We start from the raw sequence: 17,464 nt of genomic DNA, 5'->3' as shown, positions 1-17,464 counted from the left end.
AATTCAGTTTTAATAAAAATTCAGTTTTAATAAAAATTCAGTTTTAATAAAAATTCATTTTTAATAAAAATTCAGTTTTAATAAAAATTGTTTTATATGAATTTTTAATAAAATTTTAATAACAGATTTTATAAATAATAAAATTTAAGACTTAATAAAATAAATAATAAAATTAATAATAAATAATAAAATATAATAATAATAATTAATAATAAATTATTAATAATTTTATTAAATTATTAATAAAATGAATAATTAATATCAAATAATTAATAATAATAAATATATTATTAATAATTAATAATAAATAATAAAATCATTAAATAATAATAAAATAAGTAATAAAAGTAATATTTAATAAAATAAATAATAAAATTAAGGACTTTAATAAAAATTGATTTTTTATTAAAACTGATTTTTAATAAAAATTGATTTATAAAAATTTTTAATAAAATTTAAAAAACAGATTTTATAAATAATAAAATTTAAGATTTAATAAAATAAATAATAAAATAATTAATAAATAATAAAATATTTTAATAATAATTAATAATGAATTAATAATAATTTTAATAAATTATTATTAAAATAAATAAATAATATCAAATAATTAATAATAATAAATATATTATTATTAATTAATATTAAATAATAAAATCATTAAAAAATAATAAAATAAGTAATAAAAATAATATTTAATAAAATAAATAATAAAATTTAAGATTTTAATAAAAATTGATTTAATAAAAATTGATTTTTAATAAAAACTAATTTTTAATAAAAATTGATTTTCAATAGAAATTGATTTTGAAAAAAAATTGATTTTTAATAAAAGTCGATTTTTAATAAAAATTTATTTTTAATAAAAATTGATTTTAACTAGAAATTGATATTTAATAAAAATTGATTTCTAATAACATTGATTTTTTATAAAAATTAATTTTTTATAAAAATTGACTTTTTTAAAATATTGATTTTTTATAAAAGTTGATTTTTTATAAAGATTGAAATTATTATTAATTTTAATAAATAATAATAAAATAAATAATTAATATCAAATAATTAATAATAATAAAAATATTATTATTAATTAATATTAAATAATAGAATCATTAAAAAATAATAAAATAAGTAATAAAAATAATATTTATTAAAATAAATAATAAAATTTAAGATTTTAATAACAATTGATTTAATAAAAATTGATTTTTAATAAAAATTGATTTGTAATTAAAATTGATTTTTAACAAAAATTGATTTTTATTATAAGTTGATTTTTAATAAAAATTGATTTTTATTAAAATTTGATTTTTAATAAAAATTGATTTTTAACAAAAATTGATTTTTAATAAAAATTGATTCGTAAAAAAAATTGATTTCTTTATAAAAATTGATTTCTAATAAAAATTGATTTTGCATAAAAATTGATTTTGAATAAAAATTGATTTTGAATAAAAATTGATTTGGCATAAAAATTGATTTTGAATAAAAATTGATTTTTAATAAAAATTGATTTCTAATAAAAATTGATTATTAATTAAAATTGATTTATTCAAAATTTTAATAAAATTTTTATAACAGATTTTATAAATAAAAAAATTTAATATTTAATAAAATAAATAATAAAATTAATAATAAATAATAAAATATATTAATAATAATTAATATTAAATTATTATTAATTTTAATAATAAAATAATTTTAATAATAAAATAAATAATTAATATCAAATAATTAATAATAATAAAAATATTATTAATAATTAATAATAAATAATAAAATCATTAAAAAGTAATAAAATAAGTAATAAAAATAATACTTAATAAAATAAATAATAAAATTTAAGATTTTAATAACAATTGATTAATTAAAAATTGATTTTTAATAAAAATTGATTTGTAATAAAAATTGATTTTTAATAAAAATTGATTTTTATTATAAGTTGATTTTTAATAAAAATTGATTTTTATTAAAATTTGATTTTTAATAAAAATTGATTTTTAACAAAAATTGATTTTTAATAAAAATTGATTTTTAATAAAAATTGATTCGTAAAAAAAATTGATTTCTTTATAAAAATTGATTTTTTATAAAAATTGATTTTTTATAAAAATTGATTTTTAATAAAAATTGATTTTTAATAAAAATTGATTTTTAATAAAAATTGATTTTTAATAAAAATTGATTTTTAATAAAAATTGATTTTTAATAAAAATTGATTTTTAATAAAAATTGATTTTTAATAAAGATTGATATTATTATTAATTTTAATAAATAATAATAAAATAAATAATTAATATCAAATAATTAATAATAATAAAAATATTATTATTAATTAATATTAAATAATAGAATCATTAAAAAATAATAAAATAAGTAATAAAAATAATATTTATTAAAATAAATAATAAAATTTAAGATTTTAATAACAATTGATTTAATAAAAATTGATTTTTAATAAAAATTGATTTGTAATTAAAATTGATTTTTAACAAAAATTGATTTTTATTATAAGTTGATTTTTAATAAAAATTGATTTTTATTAAAATTTGATTTTTAATAAAAATTGATTTTTAACAAAAATTGATTTTTAATAAAAATTGATTCGTAAAAAAAATTGATTTCTTTATAAAAATTGATTTCTAATAAAAATTGATTTTGCATAAAAATTGATTTTGAATAAAAATTGATTTTGAATAAAAATTGATTTGGCATAAAAATTGATTTTGAATAAAAATTGATTTTTAATAAAAATTGATTTCTAATAAAAATTGATTATTAATTAAAATTGATTTATTCAAAATTTTAATAAAATTTTTATAACAGATTTTATAAATAAAAAAATTTAATATTTAATAAAATAAATAATAAAATTAATAATAAATAATAAAATATATTAATAATAATTAATATTAAATTATTATTAATTTTAATAATAAAATAATTTTAATAATAAAATAAATAATTAATATCAAATAATTAATAATAATAAAAATATTATTAATAATTAATAATAAATAATAAAATCATTAAAAAGTAATAAAATAAGTAATAAAAATAATACTTAATAAAATAAATAATAAAATTTAAGATTTTAATAACAATTGATTAATTAAAAATTGATTTTTAATAAAAATTGATTTGTAATAAAAATTGATTTTTAATAAAAATTGATTTTTATTATAAGTTGATTTTTAATAAAAATTGATTTTTATTAAAATTTGATTTTTAATAAAAATTGATTTTTAACAAAAATTGATTTTTAATAAAAATTGATTTTTAATAAAAATTGATTCGTAAAAAAAATTGATTTCTTTATAAAAATTGATTTTTTATAAAAATTGATTTTTTATAAAAATTGATTTTTAATAAAAATTGATTTTTAATAAAAATTGATTTTTAATAAAAATTGATTTTTAATAAAAATTGATTTTTATTAAAATTTGATTTTTAATAAAAATTGATTTTTAACAAAAATTGATTTTTAATAAAAATTGATTCGTAAAAAAAATTGATTTCTTTATAAAAATTGATTTCTAATAAAAATTGATTTTGCATAAAAATTGATTTTGAATAAAAATTGATTTTGAATAAAAATTGATTTGGCATAAAAATTGATTTTGAATAAAAATTGATTTTTAATAAAAATTGATTTCTAATAAAAATTGATTATTAATTAAAATTGATTTATTCAAAATTTTAATAAAATTTTTATAACAGATTTTATAAATAAAAAAATTTAATATTTAATAAAATAAATAATAAAATTAATAATAAATAATAAAATATATTAATAATAATTAATATTAAATTATTATTAATTTTAATAATAAAATAATTTTAATAATAAAATAAATAATTAATATCAAATAATTAATAATAATAAAAATATTATTAATAATTAATAATAAATAATAAAATCATTAAAAAGTAATAAAATAAGTAATAAAAATAATACTTAATAAAATAAATAATAAAATTTAAGATTTTAATAACAATTGATTAATTAAAAATTGATTTTTAATAAAAATTGATTTGTAATAAAAATTGATTTTTAATAAAAATTGATTTTTATTATAAGTTGATTTTTAATAAAAATTGATTTTTATTAAAATTTGATTTTTAATAAAAATTGATTTTTAACAAAAATTGATTTTTAATAAAAATTGATTTTTAATAAAAATTGATTCGTAAAAAAAATTGATTTCTTTATAAAAATTGATTTTTTATAAAAATTGATTTTTTATAAAAATTGATTTTTAATAAAAATTGATTTTTAATAAAAATTGATTTTTAATAAAAATTGATTTTTAATAAAAATTGATTTTTAATAAAAATTGATTTTTAATAAAAATTGATTTTTAATAAAAATTGATTTTTAATAAAAATTGATTTTTAATAAAAAAGGATTTTTAATAAAAATTGATTTTTAATAAAAATTGATTTTTAATAAAAATTGATTTTTAATAAAAATTGATTTTTAATAAAAATTGATTTTTAATAAAAATTGATTTTTAATAAAAATTGATTTTTACTACCACCATACCACTACCACCATACCAACTACTACCACCATACCAACTACTACCACCATACCAACTACTACTACCATTACAACTACTACCATACCAACTACCATACTACTACAACTACATACTACTACAACTACATACAACTACAACTACATACTACTATATACAACTACATACAACTACATACAACTACATACAACTACATACAACTACATACAACTACATTCAACTACATACAACTACATACAACTACATACAACTACATACAACTACATACAACTACATACAACTACTACTACATACAACTACAACTACATACTACTACAACTACAACTACAACTACATACAACTACAACTACAACTACCATACTACTACAACTACGATACTTCTACAACTACCATACTACTACCATACCAACTACTACCACTATACCAACTACTACCACTATACCATTCCCACCATACCTACATTATTCGATCACTTTAAAAATTGACTTTGAGTAAAAATTGATTTTAAATAGAAAGTCATTTTTAATGAAAATTGATTTCTAATAAAAATTGATTTGGAATAAAAATTGATTTGTAATAAAAATTGATTTGTAATAAAAATTGATTTGTAATAAAAATTGATTTGTAATAAAAATTGATTTTTAATAAAAATTGATTTATATAAATTTTTTATAACAGATTTTAAAAAAGATTTTATAAATAATAAAATTGAAGATTTAATAAAATAAATAATAAAATTAATAATAAATAATAAAATATATTAATAATAATTATTATTAAATTAATAATAATTTAAATTAATTAATAATAAAATAAATAATTAATATCAAATAATTAATAAAAATAAATATATTATTAATAATTAATAATAAATAATAAAATCATTAAAAAATAATAAAATAAGTAATAAAAATAATATTTAATAAAATAAAAAATAAGATTTTAATAAAAATTGATTTAATAAAAATTGATTTTTAATAAAAATTGATTTTCAATGAAAATTGATTTTTAATAAAAATGAATTTTCAAAAAAATTTATTTTGTATGGTCTACTACTATAACTACGTTAGTGTATTACAACATAAATGAATAATTATTAAAAATTGATATATAATAAAATTGATTTTTAGTAAAAATTGTTTTTCAATAAAAATTGTTTTTCAATAAAAATTGATTTTCAATAAAAATTGATTTTCAATAGAAATTGATTTTCAATAACAATTAATTTTCAATAAAAGTTGGTATTCTAATCAATATTGATTTTCAATTTTTCGGAAACCAGCATCAAAATTGATTTTGATTAAAATTTTATTTTGTAATAAAAATTTATTTTGTAATAAAAAATATTTTTTAATATAAATTGATTTTTATTAAAATTTGATTTTCAATAAAAATTGATTTTTATTAAAAAATGGTTTTTAATAATAATTAATTTTAAAATTTAATTAGTTTTCAATAAAAATTGGTATTCTAACCCTGAATAACCCTGACTGAAAGATTCGACCATACATCATGGATCTTGCTAACTCTGATCATAAATTGATTTTTTTTCATTTTGATTGAAAGATAGTAAAAGAGTATACAGGAAATATTTCACATACTCACGATAGACTACTAGCTGTACTAGTGAAAGGTAATGGGAAAGCTGAGTTACTAGGTATTCCTCATATTGATTCAGGGACTGGAAAACAGCAGTTCAATGCTATTTATGATCTTCTAGAGAATTATAGTCTCACTAACCAAGTACAATGTATCTGTTTTGATACCACTGCATCAAACACTGGAAGGCTCTAATATGTAAATACCAGAATGTCAGAAAAGTTAGGACGGCCACTTCTTCTCCTTGTCTGCCGACACCATGTTCTGGAGCGTCATAATTACTTCTGTAAGATGTACGCAAGTAGTAAATCTGCAGGACCAGATAACCAGCTGTTTGAAAAAATCAAGTCAGTATGGAGTGATCTAGAGAAAGATGTACTACCCATAAAGAGAATTGAAACTCCGCCTGAAACTTGGATAAAGCAACAACAACAAGAATCTGAACAGTTCTACAGAGATTTAATCAACAATAAGAAATACAAGAACGTAAAATGAATCATTTATTCTAGTACATTATTATTCTGTAACCTATTTTTGTATGCATTTTAATGTTTAAAAACAATAATTGATAAAATACAGGATAGGAAATCAAGAAAAGATTACCAGGAGTTAGTTCAGCTCTCTTTTATGATTGTTACAAAGGAGGAGAGATTCAGGTTTCATATACCTAGACCTGTACACCATGTCAGGTTCATGGCTAAAGCCTTGTACTATCTGAAAATGTACCTTCTACTCGATCACATTCCTGGTCTAACTAAAGAGAACAAAGAGGAAATATCTGATATGGCTATGTTTGTTAGTATATTTTATGCTCAATGGTTCCTTAGAGCTGAGCTGCCAGCTGCTTCTCCATATCAGCTAAAAATAAAGGTTTAGAATAAAAATAAAAATATAAACATGTAAACTATAACGATAAAATATTGCTTATTTACTTTAAATTTTCTATAGGATATTAAAGCCCTCTGCTTATTATAAAATCTAATAAGGAGGAGAAGAGACAAGATATGTTCTTGTTTAACCATGTCTACAAGATAAGTAAACAAGGATCCAAGAAGAACAATCTTGTAGCAAATGCTACTTCCAGCATTATTTGACTTTTTAGTCAACAAAACTGTACCATTATGAACAAATGAAAAGATTTATAATATATATATATATATATATATATATATATATATATATATATATATATATATATATATATATATATATATATATATATATATATATATATATATATATATACATAGATATGTATATATATATATATATATATATATATATATATATATATATATATATATATATATATATATATATATATATATATATATATATATATTTATATATATATATATATACACACTAGTGGCCATTGAAATAAAGCCAGCAGCAAATTTTTGGAAAATACACAGTTAACTCTAGCAACAAGGTCTAGAAGGCATATTGTTAAATGCAATTTTAACCTTACAATACACTGAATAAAGTTCTAGCTCAAACGATGAATAAAACTCAGAAATTCACAGGATATCCTTTATTTTTAAGCACAACATTAATGCAATTAGGCATGCTGTGAACAAGTGTTCTACAGTATTCCGGTGTTATTTCTGTCGTCCACACACGCTTCAAAACCTCTTTCAGGTCTTTTTCTGATGTAGGACGATGTGCAGCAACTATCCTTTTCATAATTTGCCAGCAATTTTCAATCACATTTAGATCAGGTGAATTTGAAGGCCAATTGGAAAGAAGTTCAATGTTGTTGTCTGAAAACTACTTTTGGACAATCTTTGCGGTGTGACAAGGGGCTGAGTCTTGTTGCATAACAGTTGCTCCTGAGATATTCATGTGGATTTGAAGCTTACATTCAAGAACCTCCAAGTACTTTTTGGCATTGACCTTTTCCCCTTTATCGAAGATGTGCAGTCCAGACCGACCACTTGCTGTGATGCCACCTCAGATCATGACGCTTGGTGGATGTTTGACAGTTTTGATGGTGTATTTGGGATTGAATCGCTGAGAGGCAGGACGTCTGATATAATTGTAACCAGGGCCTCGTAGCTGCTGAAAGATACTTTCATCTGTGAACATGACTCTCTCCCACCACTCCCTTGACTTGTCTTTCATCGCAAGGCAAAACTTCAATCGCTGGAGGAGTTGTTGTTTGTTTAACAGTCCTAGCACTCACTTGAATACCCCTGTCACTAGCTAGGCTTGCAACGCGTGCAGAAGAAGTATGCGGACTAGACACAACAATGCTCTTCAAATAACGATCATTACGATGACTTGTTTTTCATACTCCTTTGCAGTTGGAACGTCGTGAAACACCTCCAGATCTTAAAACATTCTCAACGACACCTCTTGAAATCTTCAGTTTCTTTGCAATATCACGCTGAGAATAACGCTCAGCATTCAATGTTACAATTTGCCCCTTGACAAATCATTAAAATCTGTCTTTTTCCCCATTATCACACTAAAATAATCAATAACAACATTATGGTTTTTCAGCAAGAAATCATGAAATTTAATTAAATACCAAGCCAAACACGTTTATAATATGCATAACATAAATAATAATGACGTCATATATAAATAAACTGAACGGTATGACGTGGTTCTTACTTTTTTATACATATTTCATTTTACAGCAAAATCATCAAGTTGCTTTAATTCAATGGCCACTAGTGTATATATATATATATATATATATATATATATATATATATATATATAAATATGTTATAAATTTTTTCATATATTTTTATTTATTTATTTTTTAAATATTTTAAATATTAGACAGGATGAATACCTCAGTAGTAAATATATTACAATATACACACTACTGTCCTGGAAGAACTTCCAGGACAAGCAATATAAATACCAACACGGAAATAAAAACCATAGCCTATTAGAAATATGCCTAAAGTTTAGAAAAAGGTAAAAAATAACGAAAAGTAAAAATAAAAATTACAACAAAAACTTTGTTGTTAATAATAACCAAACTTCTGTACGTTAAATTGCAAAAAATTTAAAAATCAAAATACTTGATTTATAATTTAAACTTTTTATAGTCGGATTCAGCTCGATGCTCATAAGAGAGGATATTATTTTTAAAGTAAACACTATAGGTATTTACTTTTGATTGACGTGAGAAGGTATTTATTGTGGAATAATGGATTTAATCTAATTCAATAGAAAGATAGATTTAATTGGACCAAAAAATATGAGGGTTTTTTGAGTTTTGGGTCAAAATGTTTTTGTAATAACTACATTTTGAACCGTTAACTTAATTATTAAAACAATTGCGTGATTTTTATATACCACTCAGTCAATTTCATATCTTCTCTGACATGCTTTTCATAAAAGTCTATCACGGTCATTTAATGACATTTTTACTTCACAAGACAGCCCCGTAATCTTTTTTCCTTTCACACTCTCTCCGCATATTGCGCATGTTGGTTAAAAATAGAAGTCAATTTGTTACAAAATGTTTCAAAGCCATTGATGCGTTATTTGACTTCTACCGATTTGACTTTTACCGATTTAACTTCTATGCCGATTTGAAAAATGTCTTTGTTTAAATTGATTGCATCATATTTGTTATAATGTAAAACGTGCTTTGATGATTTTAGGTTCTATTTTAGATATGTCATGGTCATTAAGTGAGATGGATTCAACATTAACATGTGATAAGGTTAATGGTTTATTGGTCATAATAAGATTAATAAGGGTTGATGACGTACTAGTTATACCAGTTGAATTTATTTATTATTTGTTTAAATCCACTTAAATTAATTACATATTTGAGGTGTCTCGCAGGAAAAAGTACCAAGTCTTAGTTTCTAGTTGCGGAGACATTTTTACATAATATTTAAAAATAAAAACATAGTAGAATAATTAAAAAATGAGATTATTGTTTCTTTTAATAGTTTTATCATATGAGAACAATTATCAGGGTTTTTTTTGTAAAAATTTCATTTTTGATAGTTGCAAAAAAGCAGTTTTAAAAAATGCCGAAAATGTTATCAACTCTTCGTTTGACCTGTTGTAAATAAAATTTCTCCTTTACAACTAAAGAATTTCCTGTTGATTTTTTTTTTCTTATGTATTTCGGCGTGCCATTATGTAAAGTTATTTGTTTTTGATCAAAAATTATTCAAAGTCTCCGGTAATTATTGAAAATGTATGTATTTTGTATGTTTTTTCTTATTTTTTTTATCGAATATGGTGGCCAAACTTGAAGGTCATTGTTTGTCTCAGAGCAATAATGACAGAATTTTAATAAACTATTGGTAACTTTTTAGTTTAGGGCATATGAATTTAAAAAACCTTTTTTTTTAGTGTTTTTCTAGTTACTAATATAATTATAAGGCGTTATTAATGTCCATCTCGCATAGTTATTTTTTAGTTTAGGACAAAAATTAGCAAAACAGTTCGCAAAACACGTCATAAAATTTCTAAAACTTTTACGCTTTCAGGGGTAGCCGTCTTAACATAAGTTTACTCAAACAATAATAACAGTTATTGTCTATGACTTTTTTTAGTATTTAATTAAAAGTTTTTGAATTTTTTTTCAAAGATTTATTACAATATTATTAGCCTAAAAATTTCTAAAAGTAATCTAGACAGTATAATGCATTTACAAGCAGAAAATTACCATTATCTTCTTCATCAAACTGAATTTATAACAATTATTTTATGTGAACTTTTAAGTTTATTTTTCTCAATTAATGTTGTCCCAAACAAAAAACTGTAACTTGGTTGAAAAAAAGATATCAAGTTCATTTTTGTTTCTATTTGTTTATTTTTCTTTCTATTATGGTGGTGCTAATAACTTAATTTCTAAGAGTTGATATCTTTTTATGTGAGGCGCCTCATTTGAATTCAGTGTTGATTTTTAAAATTGATATTAAAATGTAATTGACTTTAAAACCAACAAGGATAATAGTTTCTTTGTTCACCTTACAATTTCTTTCAAAATTTGAATCAAATGAAATAAATAACATAAGTCAAAATAATTTAAAAAAAATGATATTAAAAAGTATTAATAATACTATATTAATACCAATGAAAAATTCTATTTGATAATGATGTTTTTTTTATTTATTTCAAACATTTGTTAGTGTTAATTTTTCTTTTGTTTTTTTTTCTTTTTTGCAACTTTTTATTTAACTTAACGAGATTTTTTATATCTATATATTTAAATATATATTATTTACGGAATGATAAAAGACAATCATGTCTTCTTTTTCCCCCATTCATTTATGTATTTTATAATTACAAAAATTATAAAAAGAAACAGAAAAAATGATGTTATTTTAAGTGGCCCGGATTTTTTAATGATGCCCTTTGATCTTAAAGACATGGTGCAACGCATTGTAAATAAAATTAGACATGCTGATGCAGATAAACTCATTCCGAAATCACATCGTTTTACGTCATTCCTAGATCACATCGTCTCGGTTTCTCTTTTTCTATTCTGCATACACTACCATTATTGTTGCTATAAAGAGCGTCTTGTTGCTGTAAAGAGCGCGTTGCTGTTACAATTGTTGATGTAAAAACCGCTTTGCTGTAAAAAGCGTCTCTTGTGCCACCTGTTAAACATTTTCTGAAGTTACTCGTCATTCAATCAAGTCTAACTCTATTACTGGGGTTGTACCTGCCTGGTCCAAAAAACATAGAACAGTGCTATTTCTCCTTTTGTCATTTTTTACTGATTCAAATAATTTTATATATCTTTAAATCTTCTTTTAGTTGTTATGATAATTTATGATAAATTATGATGATTATTAATACCAAAAAATCACAGGAAGCTATGACTGTCTTACATAATTTAAGTATATTAAATGTTTGTCATCTGCAAATTTTTTTATTAAACTCCAAAGAAACATTAACTTAAGCAAGAGTAAGAAATATACTTTCTATAATAAAAAATGATCTATGAATTAAGTTAAAATTTTGAATGATAAGCTTAGTCTATTACAAAACTTGGGTATCAGAAATTTTTTGATTGTGGTTGGTGTGCATTCAGAACCATTTTAGTTTGTTGAATGCTCAGTTTTGTTGAACGTTAGAAGCATATTTTTCAAAAAATATTAAACAAAATACCAGTGTAGTGTTTAACAGTGGTTTTGTTGAGTAGTTCTGAGGGTCATCTTTAGTCCCTCCTAACCCCCCGACTTGTTTTTTTATGAGAAGTTCTTACAGCGATATTTCTAATTTTATAATTTTTTTTTAACAATAGAAACAAACCCCCAAAATATTGAAATAAGTTAAAATAAGTATGTTTATTACTTTTAAAAAAAAGCTCTACAGCTTAACTTTTATCTCATTTATTCAATACTATATACACGTAATTTACAATTATTAAAAACTGAAAATATGCGCTGTTTGTTTTTTGTTTTGAAAAAATATATTCGTAAATTATTGGTAATGGTTACCAATAATTTACGACTGTCTGGTGGACAGACCACCATTTTAAATCGAGACCACAGAACATTTTAACTCAATTTTTTACTTTTACAAGCATCAATTTCATTATTTGAAGAATTGTTACCGTCTCCAATATATTCTTTACATTTTAATCAATATTTTAGAAAGAAATATTGAATTATATAAATGTCACTTAAGGTATCCAAGGATTCTGATGATTTTTAATGTTTGGTCACACAACCACGTTTTGTGACACCAAGCATGATTGTTTTCTTATGATTTTCATTGAATGCAGTAAATATATAATTTTATTTACTGCATTCAATGCAGTAAATATAATTGCAATTATAATAATATTTAATACTTTTGTTATATATAATGAGCAAATTATAAATTATTGCATAGTGTTTTCTTACACTCATAGAAAACACAACTGCTGCAAATTTACAGGAAGGTTAATCGTAAATATATACAATTTTCTTTTCTCACGCAATTTTTAAACTAATTTTTATGAGCCTCGCAAGTAGTATTTATAATGTTAAAATTTGTCGATCTCGGTATATTATAATAGCCCCCGGTGCAATGATGACCAGAGCGGGTCACATTTCTCTTAGTCTTATAGCAACCAGATACATTTTTGTTTTGATTTATTCTAGTTTAAAAGAAATTTTAAAAAACATTCTGTATTTGTCTGTCAAAATATTTTGGCCCCCGCAATAATTTAAAATTTGCTTTTGTTAGAGGGGGGAGGGGTTATCTTCAAATGAAACATACTTAAAATTTTTTTTTCATCAAATTAACTATTTTATGCCTAATATTGCTTTTTAAAGGTTTCGTGACTATAAAAATATCCGTTTTTTTAATCATAATAGAGGTATATTTAAACTTTTTGTTGAATAGTTTTGAACAGCAGTATCAAAAACAGCCCTTCGCAATATATCTTTGTATATAAAAGAAAACATTGAGATGGTTTAACTTGCGAAAGTATTTTGTACATATTGAATTATTTATAACGACAACAACATTTTATTCCTTAACATACGATAACTTTGTTTTAGCTGTATCATCATCTTTTATTTAAGAAAACTTTTTTTTCGACCAAAAAGCAACGAAAAACTGAGACCTTATTTGACACAAATTAGATGTACAAAATGACAAATCTTTTGAAGCTTCATTTTCATATATAATATTGATCTTTGGTATTTTTGCCCATGCTTTAAAGTCACATTTTCTTACAATCAGGGTTATGCATCGATGTCTACGGTATTTCAAATTGCTATTCCGGAAGTTGTACATGCAAAAATTCATCTTCCGTAGCGCATTGTGCGAAAAATAAAAATTCCGTTATAACGCTTTTCGAAAGAAAACTTCAAAATAAATCATTTTGAAACAATACTTGCGAAATAGTTCTTTACGGAAGTTGCGTTCCGGAAAGTGCACTTACGAAAAAGACTCCTAAATTCAATAAATTGTTATACAAAACAAAAATAAAATATTATTAGGGTAACTTAATGTTATTTCGCCCATCACTCAATCTTGCCCACCATGTTTGATTGCTTATATGTCCGTTAACACACACGCTACATCATCACAAAGACATTTACTTAGAGCAGCAAGCCAGCCTTTATCAACATCAAAACAACCGACCTCAGAGGAACCGTAAATAAAGAATTAACTCTTAAAGAAAATTTGTTGATTTTTGGTAAGTTTTTTGCTACTTTGCCGAATTCAAACCTTACTTTGCTGAATTCAAACCAGCTAATGCAACTCTACCAAGTTAACTAGTTATTGTGCATTTTAGATTTTAATTTTATTTTGTTCTCCACACTATATTCTCTAATTGTAATAACATTTACAATTGTTTGAAATGGTAGAATATGCACAAAATTGTTTTTTACTCAACCTACCAAATTATCTCAATCTCGCCCACAGAACAAATATATTACCACCCAATGCATTCAACCTAACCCGGATGGGCAAGAATAGATGCAAGATGTTTTAATAAGACATATTTATGAGATTTAACTCTTTCACTACCTAAATTCAACATCCTTGGCATTATCGTAAAATTGAACCCTAAATTTACTTGATAATTGCTTTGGCAAAAATTGATGATATCCATGTTAATGTATTTTTGATTGCTTCAAAGCAATACTCTCTGTGTATTACTATTTAGAAAACTAATCAAAAAATAAATTGCTAATTACAGAACTATGGCCCCGCATTAAGTATTGAGTAATTGTATAAAAATAACATGTTCATCAAAACACAATGAATTAGCGAGAAGAATAACAAAGAAAATAAAGAAAGCAACTAAGTAAACTTTGCCTGCTATCGCATTTTCTTTTCCTGATAATGATTTGTAAGAAAGAATTTAGAATTGATTTATATAAGTTTATCTTTTTATGCCATGCTTTTTTTTTTTTTATAATTGTTACTTTTTAGAAATAATGGATATTTCATTTACGATTTTTTATTTATTTTCAATTTTAGAAATAATGTTTTAGTTTTAAAACAACTAAAACATTATGTCCAAACAAAAACTCATTTTGTGCCTAATAAGAATGTTTTTCTCCAATAGACTTTTGTAATTACTTAGCTAAATACTTATACACTTAATCGTAAACTAACTACCAACAAGTCTACGGTTAGGGTTAGGTTACAAATACTAGCATATGGTTTTCACCATGTGCTAATTTTTGTAGCTCTTGTAAATTTTGAACACTTATCAAATTAATACGACATTCATACTAAAATTTAATTTATCTAGGTCTTGTATTGAAAAAACAATGGTTAAAACAAGAGGTGGGGGATGTAGATCATCACCAAGAATTCTCTTCCGTAACAGAGGCTACAATATGTCATAATGTACCTCATCTTCATGATGGTATAACTCCTTCAACATCGGATAGAAGTGCTTTTGACATTTGTCAAATGAAACAGCTGCCAACACTTGATGTTTCTTTAACTTGTGTTAATGGTTCCAATCATTCCATTGTTCAGTCAGTCACTGTTAAGAAACGGGGCAAATTCCTGAAATGGAGTGAGGAAAGTATGATGAGTGTAATTAAACATGTCAGATCAAAGCAATCTTTTTCAGTGCGTAAGGCAACAATATTGTTCAATGTTTTACGTACAACACTGAGAGACAGACTCTCTGGAAAAGTTGTTGTTGGAGCAAAGCCAAGAAGAAAACCTACCCTACCATTTGCAATAGAAGAATTATCGATTATGCCAGCATTAGAGCAAAGTTAGGGGTAGGTTTTGGAAAGTCACAGTTCCTGAATTATGTTGGGAAACCTGCCACAAAGCATTAAGTCCACTTCAAGAAGGGACTTCCAGTCCCTTTAAGCGCCGTCGCAATAAGTTTACTCTCAGACAGCTTCAGTTCAACATCAGTGCATGGATAAAGGTAAAGTGTTAAAGTACTTTAATGCTTTGAATGACGTCATAGTGAAAAATGGTTTATACGTTAAACCAGAATCCATATGGAATATGGATGAAACTGGTCTACAACTTGACGTAAAACCAAGAAAAGTGGTTGCACGAAAAGGCACAAAAAAACTCCATAGTCGAACGAGTGGAAATCGAGAGTCAATTACTTTTATTGCTTGGGTGAATGCACAGGGCAGGTTCATTGCACCTCAGGTTATTGTAAAGGGAAGGACATCCAGGTTTTTATTGGGTTTTAACACAGAGTCCGCGCCACCGGGAACAAATTGGAGCTGGTCCGATAGTGGTTGGACTAAACAGGGCCTAGCAAATCTAAGTTGTGGTCCACAACGTCCTCAGTTATTGATTCTCGATGGGTACGATTCTCACAACTTCATTGAGCTAATTGATATTGCTATCCAGAACCAGATAGTTATAGTTGAAATGCCTTCACACACATCAAACTGGCTTCAACCATGCGATCGCACCTTATTCAAGCCACTAAAGGATTATTATCGCTCTACAGCACAAGATCTGATGAGAGTTTCCAGGAATTACTTGTCGTTCAAATTTTAGTCGGCATATTTGCTTCAGCTTGGAAAAAAGCAATGACTTTTAGCAACATTACACCTGGGTTCAAGTCGTGTGGAGTTTATCTATTTAATTCCTAATGATGCATCTTTGCAAAAAAGGTACCGGTGAATCATTGATTGGCATAAACGAGAATAAAAATCTGAATGTACATGATAGTGCAGCAGATAGTGGACTTCTGATCAATGTTAATAATGTCATAACTCTGACTACATCACAATGCTTACAAATAATGGAAACTGAAACGAATCCTGCTCAGTTGACAAGCTACAACTATCTGTTTGGACAACGAGTTTGTGAGCTGGTGTGCACTGAACGTTTAATTCTCAACAATATGTCAAAAAATATACCTGAACATCAAAATCAAGCATTAGCCAAATAACCAGAAGTTACTGAAATCAGTTGTTCTTCGGTTAGCATTAGACTATTGTGTTTTCGCTAATACTACTATATATACTATACAATAAAAGTTATTATTTAAACATTAGCTAGCAACTTTGATACTCATATTTTATGCACAAATTGATAGAAATTCTGAGTGCAGCATAAAATTTACTAACTTGCATTTCAATCCAATCATATATTGTTCAGGAAATTAATTTTTCAGATTTCAATGCTTCTATGCATGCTGCAAAGGTTGCTAATCTTTTAGAAAAATGGTACTGAAGAAGATGTAATTCACAGTTTGCTGCAAAGAGAAAGCAGAAATTCCTGATAAGCAGCTTGCATATTTGGTCAATCCAGTTAAAGAAAATATGTTGATTTCATTGTGAATAGTTTTACCAATCTTACTAAACGAAAAGAAAATGAAATCTTAACACCAAAATTGAAATCTGCTACAGCTTCAGATTTTCCATTTGCAAACTCTT

The 17,464-nt window shown here is 23.2% G+C and overlaps 1 protein-coding gene across 1 annotated transcript; it reads left to right on the top strand.

Moving 5' to 3' along the window:
• Positions 1-15,974: 15,974 nt before the first annotated feature.
• LOC136076305 (uncharacterized) lies at positions 15,975-16,580 on the top strand. Its single transcript, XM_065789780.1, has one exon. The coding sequence runs from the start codon at positions 15,975-15,977 to the stop codon at positions 16,578-16,580; it is 606 nt and encodes a 201-aa protein (XP_065645852.1).
• Positions 16,581-17,464: the final 884 nt, after the last annotated feature.

The sequence above is a fragment of the Hydra vulgaris genome, chromosome 02, assembly GCF_038396675.1.
Source record: "Hydra vulgaris chromosome 02, alternate assembly HydraT2T_AEP".
Taxonomy (NCBI): Eukaryota; Metazoa; Cnidaria; class Hydrozoa; order Anthoathecata; family Hydridae; genus Hydra; species Hydra vulgaris.
Note: the sequence above shows the minus strand (reverse complement) of the source record. Positions and strands in the feature narration are given on the sequence as shown.

Excerpts from the sequence above, each read along its gene's own strand:
- LOC136076305 (XM_065789780.1), top strand. The coding sequence starts at position 15,975 with ATGGATAAAGGTAAAGTGTTAAAGTACTTTAATGCTTTGAATGACGTC.